At 45.9% G+C, this 12,354-nt stretch overlaps 1 protein-coding gene across 1 annotated transcript in view; it reads left to right on the forward strand.

The window, feature by feature from the left end:
- TNNI3K (TNNI3 interacting kinase) overlaps window positions 1-12,354 on the forward strand; it is a 178,083-nt gene that overhangs the window by 130,429 nt on the left and 35,300 nt on the right. Inside the window, exon 21 of the mRNA XM_083158252.1 lies at window positions 7,955-8,064. Within this exon, the coding sequence (XP_083014378.1) occupies window positions 7,955-8,064 (110 nt within the window). The remainder of the gene's footprint in view (window positions 1-7,954; window positions 8,065-12,354) is intronic.

Genomic DNA, 12,354 nt, shown 5'->3' on the forward strand with positions numbered 1-12,354 from the left:
AGTATGCATGTGATAGTGGGATCGGATGTATGTCATAGTATGTGTAATACTCAATACATCCCACCCAAGGTGAAAAAGTGGAAACATAGAGTTGGAGAAATGCTGACAGTCATGTACAGTTAAAACCAGCTTCAGTGCTGTAATTCCCAAGATACCAGCACAAAGAGGACACAGGAACATGGGAGATGAGAGAAGGAAGGAAGAAGAGGCCAAAATAAGGAAGGTGGAAAAGAAAACATTCAGGTTAGAGAAGGAAGTTAGAAGATGAGACCTCTGCCCAAAAGAAGGAAGATAGAAGAGGAAACCTTGGTCCTCCAGAGGAGAGAAGAAAGATGGAAGAGGAGACCTCCAGATGAGAGAAGGAAGGTGGAAGAGGAGACATCCAGATGAGAGAAGGAAGGTGGAAGAGGAGGCTTTCAGATGAGAGAAGGAAGGTGGAAGAGGCAGCCTCAAGGTGATAGAAGAAAGGTGGGAAAGGAGACATCCAGATGAGAGAAGGAAGGTGGAAGAGGAGGCTTTCAGATGAGAGAAGGAAGGTGAAAGAAGAGACATCCAGATGAGAGAAGGAAGGTGAAAGAAGAAACATCCAGATGAGAGAAGGAAGGTGAAAGAGGAGGCTTTCAGATGAGAGAAGGAAGGTGAAAGAATAGACATCCAGATGAGAGAAGGAAGGTGAAAGAGGAGGCTTTCAGATGAGAGAAGGAAGGTGGAAGAGGCGGCCTCAAGGTGATAGAAGAAAGGTGGGAAAGGAGGCTTTCAGATGAGAGAAGGAAGGTGGAAGAGGAGACATCCAGATGAGAGAAGGAAGGTGAAAGAATAGACATCCAGATGAGAGAAGGAAGATAAAAGAGGAGACATCCAGATGAGAGAAGGAAGGTGAAAGAGGAGGCTTTCAGATGAGAGAAGGAAGGTGGAAGAGGCGGCCTCAAGGTGATAGAAGAAAGGTGGGAAATGAGGCTTTCAGATGAGAGAAGGAAGGTGGAAGAGGAGACATCCAGATGAGAGAAGGAAGGTGAAAGAGGAGACATCCAGATGGGAGAAGGAAGGTAGAAGAGGATGCCTCCAGATGAGAGAAGGAGGATTGAAGAGGAGGCCTCCAGATGAGAGAAGAACGGTGGGAAAGAAGACCTCCAGATGAGAGAAGGAAGGTGGAAGAGGAGGCTTTCAGATGAGAGAAGGAATGTGGAAGAGGAGGCTTCCAGATGAGAGAAGGAAGGTGGAAGAGGAGGCTTCCAGATGAGAGAAGGAAGGTGGAAGAGGAGGTCTCCAGATGAGAGAAGGAAGGTGGAAGAGGAGGTCTCCAGATGAGAGAAGGAAGGTGGAAGAGGAGGTCGCCAGATGAGAGAAGGAAGGTGGAAGAGGAGGTCTCCAGATGAGAGAAGGAAGGTGGAAGAGGAGGTCTCCAGATGAGAGAAGGAAGGTTGAAGAGAAGGCCTCCAGATGATAGAAGAAAGGTGGGAAAGAAGACCTCCAGATGAGAGAAGGAAGGTGGAAGAGGAGGCTTTCAGATGAGAGAAGGTAGGTGGAAGATGAGGTCTCCAGATGAGAGAAGGAAGGTGAAAGAGGAGGCCTCCAGAAGAGAGAAGGAAAGTAGAAGGCGAGACCCTTGGAGGAGCGAAGGAAGTTGGAAGAGGAGACTTCTGAATGAAATGCCTCTGTGAAGAGTAAGCAGAAGACCTTGTGAGAGGGACCTGTGAGGAAAGGAATGTGAGAGGGCCTCTCAGAGAGAGGCTGAGAACAGGTCCCGTTGTGAGGCCTATGGGAGGCAGAGAAACTGCAGATACTAGAGAGGAACTAACAAATGATATAGGGATCCCTAAGAGGCCAGGTTATTTGGGTTCTGTAAGTTAGTGTTGTTTTACTGCAATGCTGGTAAAAAATAAACTCTCCTTTCCATTTGAAGGTAGAAATCGAATTAGCAGCAGTGACCGCCACCAAATGTCACTGGCATCTATTGTTCATGAGTCCTGTTGCTGTACCATGTTCTACCTTAGTATGTGCATATGAATGTCGGTGGCCGCACATCATGTAGAATGCAATAAAGATCAAACAGTAGTTCCACGATCTCACCACGCACAGTCAGTGGCGGAACTTGTGGGTGGTGAGCCCATGTGCAAAAATATAATTCGGACCCCTCCCCCCCCTCCTCTACTCCAACCCAAGTTCACAATATGCAACACACCAGTGGGTGACAGTGAGAGGCAGAGGGTGTAACAGGGAAAAACAGTAGTTGATGGAAAGAGGTTGATGGCGGTAGCAGTGGGCCCCTTACTGCACCTGCGGCACTAATGGAAGTTCTGCCTGTGCACAGGAATATCCTACACTGGTAATGGAGACCTTTGTATATCACTGAGTATGAAGCTTGTGAGCCATGAGCAAGTGCACTCTGAATTCAGGTACGTTCCTATGCTACTGCTTGATATGAAATAATCCATATTGAACATAATACATAGCATTGGCCTACTAACTAGACGGACAGCCTCTTGACAGCAAGTTACATCCTTCCTATGTGTATTATGTCGGATCAAGCCAGGAACAAAGGAACAGCTAAATATTAATTCAGTTATTTTTTTTTTATTCCTATTTATTCATTATTTAAACCAGAAATGGAGGAACACGTGCGAAATTCGTGCCAATGGACGATATATAGATACTCTTGAATACTAACACGCTGGAACATATCCATATAATTTCCCTATATCATCTTAAATAGGTCACTTAAAAATGGAGGTCAGCCGCTGCTGGTGTCTGCGATAAAGCGTGATGGGGCACATCCAGGCATGGCTTATATAAGGGGCATTGTCCCTGAGATGGCAGGGAATGGCAGTCATTTGTACATGCTAATATCAAGAGCTGCTGCAACAATGGAGACCATCTTGTATGGAGAACACACAGCAATGGGACTGACCTAGAAAATAGCTCAGATTTACATGTCGGATAGAGACCCGGCCACCGTTGCCCCAGCAACCTTTCCTTGTTGGTATCCAAGTGCAATGTCAGCTGGGGACAGAGCTTAGACACAAGTACATAGAGCGCGATGTCAGCACTGAGCAACAGGCTATGGAAGCACTGGAGACATACGGTATACAGGGCCAGATGCACTAAGCTTCAAAATAAATTGATAAAATGGAGAGTGATAAACAGCCAACCAATCAGCTTCTGCCTGACATTTTTCCAACACAGCCTGTGACATGTCAGGTAGGAGCTGATTGGCTGGTTGTTTATCACTCACCATTTTATCACTTTTGAAGCTTAGTGCATCTGGCCCTAAGTACGGTGTGATCATGTTCCCGCTCTTATTGTAACAATTGTGAATTTGCAGCAATGGACAATGTATAGATACTCTTGAATACTAACACACTGCTTGGAAAGTACAGGTAACAATTCTTACTGCCCGGTCCCAGTGACCTCCTCCTCCTCCCTAGCAGCAGTACTTCCCTTTCCAGGTGCAGGGAGGAGGAGGAGGAGCCTGGGTGTCCCTGCAGCCACCTGAAGGAGGAGGCTCCCAGGCGCAGGAGGTGAGAGGGACCCATGAGGACCCTCTCTCCCAGCGCCGCTGGCTTCGTAAAGTGCTGCTCTTTTCACAAGATCTGCCCTTTGCAATACTAATCGCACATATTATATAACATCCTTAGGTCGGGATGTATCATCTTTTGAGAAATTGCTTTACAATTGTATCGCAATTACATTAATACAGTATGTATTAATATATGCGATAAGTATCACAAAGGGTAGCTCTTGTGAAAAGACCTGCCCTTTGCAAAGCAGCCAACACCGGGTGAGAGAGCGCCCGCTACGCTACGCCCGCCCGCCCGCTACGTCTGGGAGCCTCCTGGGCTCCCCCTCCTGTACCTATGAGGGGAAAGCACTGTTGATGGGGAGGTGACTGGGTCTGGGCAGCACAGCAGGAGGGTGGCGCAGGCAGTGCGGGGCGGCGGTATGCGAAAAAAAGCCCATAGACTTCTATAGGGTAACGCCAGATTTTTGAGCAGTGGTGGTTGGCAATTGATACATTGGAAAACAGGGCCGGTGCAAGGGGGGGTGGGGCGCCCCGGTGCCTACGGGGGGGGGGGGGTACCTGCGGCGCTGTGTGATCTGGCGGTGGGGTCCCTGCAGTGATGCGCGCTATCCAGCAGCCAGGCGGCGGCGCGGGAAGCGCTGATGGGTTTGAAAACTCGCCGCACGCTGATTGGCTGAATCTCAGCCAATCAGCATGCGGAATGTTTTCAAACCCAGCAGCGCTTCCCGCGCCGCCACCTGGCTGCCGGATAGCGCGCATCACTGCAGGGACCCCGCCGCCAGATCACACAGTGCCGCAGGTACCCGGCACGGACACCCCTGCAGCCTCCATGCGAGAGGCGAGGGGCGAAGTGCCGCCCTCCAGTGGCTGGCGCCCTAGGCAAATTTCCCTGTTGGAAAATGCAGTAAAAACCCAGAAAACAGGGTTTTTGCCGCACTCTTCACTTGATAAATCCCGGCCACAGACAATCGGCAATGTCATTGTCTATTTATTTCTCCCTTTAGCTTTATTTCCCGTCACTAATGTGAAGAACATTCCATCCCCGTATTGCGCTGCTGCGCTGTCCGATCTTCTTAACACGTTTTATTGTGTGTTTAGTCTATTTTAGGCTTTCTGTTGTTTCTCGCCCTCATCTTATTGTCTGTCAGTGTTTCTTACATGCTATTTTCTCATCACTTCTAACAACTGTCCTTGCGGTTACTGACAGAGTCGGCACAGTGCTGTTACATTTAATAATGCATTTCTTATTGTTTGTTCCACCTTTCCCGCTCTCTTCCTATCAATGTCCAGCCTATCAGAGCATCACATAGACGGCCTCTCATGTAACCTTCCATTAGCGGCTGCCTTCCTGTGTATTAAACCACACTCATCACCAATGGTCATAGACCCCAAGTTCTTTCATACAGATGCATGTGACACTACATCTCCATCTGTGGTGATACTACATCTCCATCTGTGGTCTTATTTATCATTGAGTGACGATAGAACAGACTTTTTGTTGCCACTTATTGTAGCGATAGATTTTTTTATCACCGCAATTTATCAATAAAATATACCGGGGCGGCTAAGAGATCCTATGACATGCTTGTTGCCAGGGGGGGAGGGGTTTACATGCTCTGGGGATTTCATGCTCGTTGCCACAGGGAATTGCCATAGATTTGGGGCTCGTGGAAAGCTGACATGGAGCCGGGGATCAGGGGGAGTTAACGGTGGTGGTGTTGCTGCTGCTGTGCATCTGACACAAGTATTGTAGTTGTCCGTCTGCCCTGGAGTCCAGGACAGACAGACAGACACGCAGGTGATCTGGACGGACAGATGCTTGGAGGAGGATGGACCCATCCACCTTAGGCAACATTTTGACAAACTGTGCGGCACCCATGCAGTTGCACAGCTCGTCCCTGGTGGCATGTCACAGGTCCCCTTGTCACAGTACGGCGCACATAGCCACATAAATGCCGGGGCTGTGACACACCACCAGTCCACCCCTGGTAGTAGCTATGAGACCTAAACTATTCATTGATATGAGTTAAAGCAATACAAAAGGATGACTGGCGGTGGGTGTATTGGCGGTCACAATACTGACGCTGGCATCCTGACCGTATACTTACCTACTTGCCTAAACCTGGCACCACACCTTCGGGATGCTGGCAGTTCATATTCAGACCAGGCGGCATCCTCAGCAATATCTGGTAACAGTCTTTTTGCAGCTAGTCAGGATGCCGGCGTCAGTATTATGACAGCGTTCCGATCTGAGTACTGCTGTAGGGTATTGTTCCCTAATACTGTGGTCTATAATTATAGCATTTAATACCCTATATCAGTAACTTGCTAATACACTGTGCAATGTGCTTAGTGGGTATCTCACATATCTTTCAGTCATCTCCCTTATTAATTTAAGTAGTCATTGAATGAACATCGGACCACCTCTAAGACCCGCTGTTGCCCTTGTACCAGGATACAGATTCCTCAGTATAATCCTGAGTCACAGCTGCCCAGTCAGACACATCCACCTCTCACCCTGCCCGGTCAGACACATCCAACTCTCACCAGTTCTTTAACCAAGCGTTAAAGTGTCTGATAGAAAGCTTCATATCTTCCCAAATCCTCTCACCAGGAAAACGTCTGAGAAGGTCACCGAGGGCTCTGATAGTGATCGCTCCTGTCCTAATAGACACAGAGACACTGATTGATATTTGGTACTTGTTTCCTAGCAGGGTGCACACTAAGCTATTTGCTTAGTGGGCTATTCTGCATAGTGAAATCGCGTCGCGCATCGCATGGCTTTTTGTGCCTTGTGGTGCGTGCGATGCGATGTCATCTCAGTAGTTAATTTAGTTAATTTATTCACTGCACCCTGAGTGAAATCGCACGTCGCATCACATGGCCCTTTTTTGTGGCGCAAAATGTGAGATGAGATCTCAGTAGTTAATATGGTAAAACACCTAAAACAGCACTACTCTCCACATCACCCTGAAGCAAGGTGAGCGGCGGCGGAACGCGTCCTTCGACCTTTTCACACCCCCACTATCCACATTGGCGTGGAGTTGATTTTATATAGTGTGGCGAGCGTAGCGGATTACTTTACTTGTATTCCGCGTCCTCTTGCCACACTTCGGACTTGGTGGCTCGCCACACTATATAAAATCTACTCTACGCCGACGTGGATAGTGGGGGTATGAAAAGGTCGGAGGAGGCGATTCGGGGTGACGTGGAGAGTGGTTTACAATATTAACTACTGAGATCACATCTCACGCCACAAAAAGCCATGCAATGTGCGATGCGATTTCACTACGTTAGAGTGCGTAGGAAATCTGGCGCCCTGCTAGGTAACAAGCACCGGATATTTAAGGGCCTTATTTTGGTTCATTCTTTCTGACAAAATCCTTCTTAGATGGACAAAACCATGTGCACTGCAGGGGGGGGCAGATGTAACATGTGCAGAGAGAATTAGATTTGGGTGAGTAATTTTGTTTCTGTGCAGGTAAAATACTGACTGCTTTATTTTTACACTGCAATATAGATCTCACTTTGAAGTAAAACCCCACCCAAATCTAATTCTCTCTGCACATGTAACACCTGCCCCACCTGCAGTGCACATGGTTTTGCCCATCTAAGAAGGATTTTGTCAGAAAGAATGAACCAAAATAAGGCCCTAAATCTTTAGTGCAACCATGTACATAACACGCAGCTGCTGGTAAATGACGACTGGATTACATGGTTCTATGGCTCCCAGAATTGGGAGCTTTGACCCAGAATCGATCTTCTAAGGGTCTCCATGACCCTCCCCCCAAGTGGTCCGGACACACCTGCCTTGTCTGGGCCCTTCCAGGTATGGTCGGGTTCAGACTGACTTATTTCTGAAAGGCCCTTCCCCCGGCCTTTCGGAAATAAGTCAGTCTGAACCCGACCATACCAGGAAGCAAGGCAAGCATGTTTAATGGTTAGCCAAACCTCTGTGATGGCCGATCACACCCCCTCTGAAGACTGGCCACACCCCTCAACATGGGCCCCTACCAATATACAACCACCACGGCTGCGAACACAGCCTGCTACAGCGCTGAGTGAGCCAGGACTCACTTGACACTATGAAGGCCATGGGGATAAGGACATCATCAGCGGCCCTCCCTCCTGTGTTTTTTGGGGAGCACCCAGAAAACACTTGCAGCATGCCCCCAACTGGTCACCCGCTGTCAATCAAGCAGCGAGCAGCTTGGGAGCACTGGCATTTGGAGCGGACTCGCGCATGCGCACTAAGGACTGTGCGCATGTGCGGCCCTCCGATTATCTCTCAGACTGCAAATTCGCAGCCCAGGGAACAAAACTGAATTGGGCCCTAAGCCCTGGGGTTTGGTGGGGCATTTGTCCAGTTACACCGCCATCTTTGTCGTCCTCTGGTGTGTTACTGAGGTGTATTTCTGTCTGATATCTGTCTAGCTGCTGCCGCTGCTGACATGGCGTACCATCACATCCGACCGCCCATCGGATATTCCATCCCAAAGCCGATATCGTCCTTGTTGATGAGAGGGTGGAACGTGTGTCCTGAAGTGAGTACTGAGTGATGTCATCTTCTATTCATCACAACCCATTAATAGAACACCTCATGTTTGCATCATCACAAGATATGACATCATCTGATAAGTCTATTGCATCACAAAGCATGACATCATCATGTGTGCGTCTGCTGATATTCTATACCTTGTCGTTATATCATGTGACCTGTTACTTGACGTGTACGTGTTAAGTCCTAATTTATGAAGAATCTCTGATAAAACAATAACAGTAGGGAGCGCTTTATTATATAATATACATTAGAAGGGATTGTTCATGTATAACAGTAGGGATCACTTCATTATATAATATACATCATAGTTACATAGTAGATAAGGCTGTATAAAGACTTATTCGAGTTCAACCTAGGTTTTAATAGCTTATCCCTTGTTATACGTAGTGTATTCTGATATTTTTGAAGACAGATTATGATTCTTATTTGTACCCATTATTTTAAATGTATTTATTGTGTCAGCCGACACCACCTCTCTATCTGCCGACACCACCTCTCTATCTGCCGACACCACCTCTCTATCTGCCGACACCACATCTCTAGGAAGAGAGTTACAAAGTTTGACTGTTCTGACTGTAAACAATTTTTTCCTTCTAAGGGAACAAAATCTTCTTTCTTCTAATCTAAACTCGTGCCCTCGCATCCTAGATTCCTGTCTAGCAGAAAAAAGGGTGTTTGACAGTTCCTTATATTGGCCCCTGATATATTTGTACATGTTGAGCATGTCCCCCCTTAAACATCTCTTCTCTAGTGTAAATATTCCCAAATTGCTTAATCTCTCCTCGTAGCTTAAATTCTCCATTCCCCTAATAAGCTTTGTTGCTCTTCTTTGGATTTTTTCTAATTCTATGATGTCCTTTTTCTAGTGCGGGGCCCAGAATTGTACTCCGTATTCGAGGTGCGGTCTAACCAATGATTTGTACAGAGGCATAATTACTTTTGAGTCCCTAGTTTCCATGCCCCTTTTAATACAAGCAAGTGAGCGAAACGTGCAAGGTGTTGGGTGTACTAGGAATTGTGCACATTTCGCACATATACAGCATTGTTGGAGGTTGCACTATGAGGGTTATTCTGGTTGATTTGCAAATGCACGCAAAATGCGCGGGTGAGCGAATGGGCCTGAATAAGGTCCTCTGTCAGGAGCATATTGCCCATTTCTGTGATATATGAACAGTTAATGCCTTTAACAATTATCTCCAGACCAGGATTCACTTTTTAGCTTAGAACTGTTACATTTATACTGACAGCATTGGTGCACTCATACATTGGTGCAGTCTGGGTATCCTTATATTCTGTTCATACATTGTTGCAGCCTGGGTATCATTATACTCTGTTCATACATTGTTTCAGCTTGGCATATTTATACTATGGATAAATTGTTGCAGTCTGGGCATCATTATACAGTACTCTGGATGCATTGTTGCAGTCTGGGCATCATTATACAGTACTCTGGATGCATTGTTGCAGTCTGGGCATCATTATACTCTGTTCATACATTGTTGCAGTCTGGGCATCATTGTACTCAGTGGATACACTGTTGCAGCCAGGGTATCATTATACACTTTAGATACATTGTTGCAGCCAGGGTATCAGTATACTCTGTGGACACATTGTTGCAGACAGGGTATCATTATACTCTGGATACATTGTTGCAGAGGGGGGACTCTTATCCTATGTGGATACATTGTTGCAGCCAGTGTATCTGTATACTATGTGGATACATTGTTGCGGCCCGGGTATCATTTCACACTGTGGATACAATGTTGCAGCAAGGGTATCATTATACGCTGTGGATACATTGTTGCATGCAGCTGGATATCATTATACTCTGGATACATTGCTGCAGTCTGTGTATCATTATACTCTGTGGATGCATTGTTGCAGCCAGTGTATCGTTATACTCTGTGGATACGTTGTTGCAGCCATGGTATCATTATACTATGTGGATATATTGTTGCAGCCAGTGTATCTGTATACTATGGGGATACATTGTTGTAGCCGGTATCATTACACTCTGTGGATACATTGTTGCAGCCAGGGCATCATTATACTCTGTGGATGCATTGTTGCAGCCGGATATCGTTATACTATGTGGATACATTGTTGCAGCCTGGGTACCATCGTACTCTGGATACATTGTTGCAGCCAGTGTATCATTATACTCTGTGGATACATTGTTACAGCCTGGGTATCATTATACTCTGTGGATACATTGTTGCAGCCTGGGTATCATTATACTCTCTGGATACATTGTTGCAGCCTGGGTGTCATTATACTCTCTGGATACATTGTTGCAGCTGTGTACCATCGTACTCTGTGGATACATTGTTGCAGCCAGTGTATCATTATACTCTGTGGATACATTGTTGCAGCCTGGGTATCATTATACTCTGTGGATACATTGTTACAGCCTGGGTATCATTATACTCTCTGGATACATTGTTGCAGCCTGTGTACCATCGTACTCTGTGGATACATTGTTGCAGCCAGTGTATCATTATACTCTGTGGATACATTGTTACAGCCTGGGTATCATTTTACTCTGTGGATACATTGTTGCAGCCTGTGTATCATTATACGCTGTGGATACATTGTTGCAGTCGGGCATCATTACACTCTGTTGATACATTACTGCAGCCAGGCTATCATTATACTCTGTGGATACATTGTTACAGCCTGGATATCATTATACTCTGTGGATACATTGTTGCAGCTTGGGTATCATTATACTCTGTAGATGCATTGTTGCAGCCTGGGTATCATTATACTCTCTGGATACATTGTTGCAGCCTGTGTACCATCGTACTCTGTGGATACATTGTTGCAGCCAGTGTATCATTATACTCTGTGGATACATTGTTACAGCCTGGATATCATTATACTCTGTGGATACATTGTTGCAGCTTGGGTATCAGTATACTCTGTCGATACTTTGTTGCAGCCTGGGTATCCGTATACTCTGTGGATACATTGTTGCAGCCTGGGTATCCGTATACTCTGTGGATACATTGTTGCAGCCGGGTATCATCATACTCTGTGGATACATTGTTGCAGCCGGGTATCATCATACTCTGTGGATACATTGTTGCAGCCTGGGTAACAGTATACTCTGTGGATACATTGTTACAGCCTGGGTATCAGTATACTCTGTGGATGCATTGTTACAGCCTGGGTATCAGTACACTCTGTTGTTACAGCCTGGGTATCAGTACACTCTGTGGATACATTGTTGCAGCCGGGTATCATCATACTCTGTGGATACATTGTTGCAGCCGGGTATCATCATACTCTGTGGATACATTGTTGCAGCCGGGTATCAGTATACTCTGTGGATACATTGTTGCAGCCTCTGTATCAGTATACTATGTGGATACATTGTTGCAGCCGGTTATCATCATCATACTCTGTGGATACATTGTTGCAGCCTCTGTATCAGTATACTATGTGGATACATTGTTGCAGTCTGGGTATCATCATACTCTGTGGATACATTGTTGCAGCCGGGTATCAGTATACTCTGTGGATACATTGTTGCAGCCGGGTATCATCATACTCTGTAGATACATTTAGAAAACTTTCCTTTATCTATAAAATGTTGATTCTGGATTAAGCAAGATCCTAGTTTATTATCTATATTGCACAGATTTCCCTCGCACTGTGTTTTAGGAACCATCTTTATATCTACTAAACAGTTATATTGTCTGTATCTAATTTTGTATATGCCCTTAGCTATCCGTGCGTGGACATGCTGGGACTAGTAGTTCTACACCAGCTGCGGAGCCACAGGTTGCCTCGCACTTATCTATATAGAGGCTGTAGAACATTTGTTACATGCTGTGATTTATGCGCTACAATTAACCTATTTACATCACTTGATAACAAGGCACAGCCATAGAAATGATATCATATTTATACTGAATTGGTTTATTCTGCGTACAGTAATGTATGTGGCACCGCAGGAGCCTGAAAAACAAGGCCTGCTACTAAATAATACGAGGTCAGATGTCTCCACCTAGTGGTCACAACTGGTATCTATTCAGCTGAATTAATGTATGGCTGCACAGAATATAACTATACACTTTACATGGGAGATCTTTATAAAACTACAATATCTATTCTACTGGGAAGACTATGGGCTACACTTACTAAGGCGTGCGCTCTGTTGTACATGGGATGTTGCCCGTAGCAACCAAGATTATATTTATTTGTTTATTTTAGCACCTTCTAGAACACAGGTTCTCAAAGTCGTTCCTCAGGACCCCCACGCAGTGCA

Source organism: Crinia signifera, chromosome 8 (genome assembly GCF_055691185.1).
Source record: "Crinia signifera chromosome 8, ASM5569118v1, whole genome shotgun sequence".
NCBI classification, from domain to species: domain Eukaryota; kingdom Metazoa; phylum Chordata; class Amphibia; order Anura; family Myobatrachidae; genus Crinia; species Crinia signifera.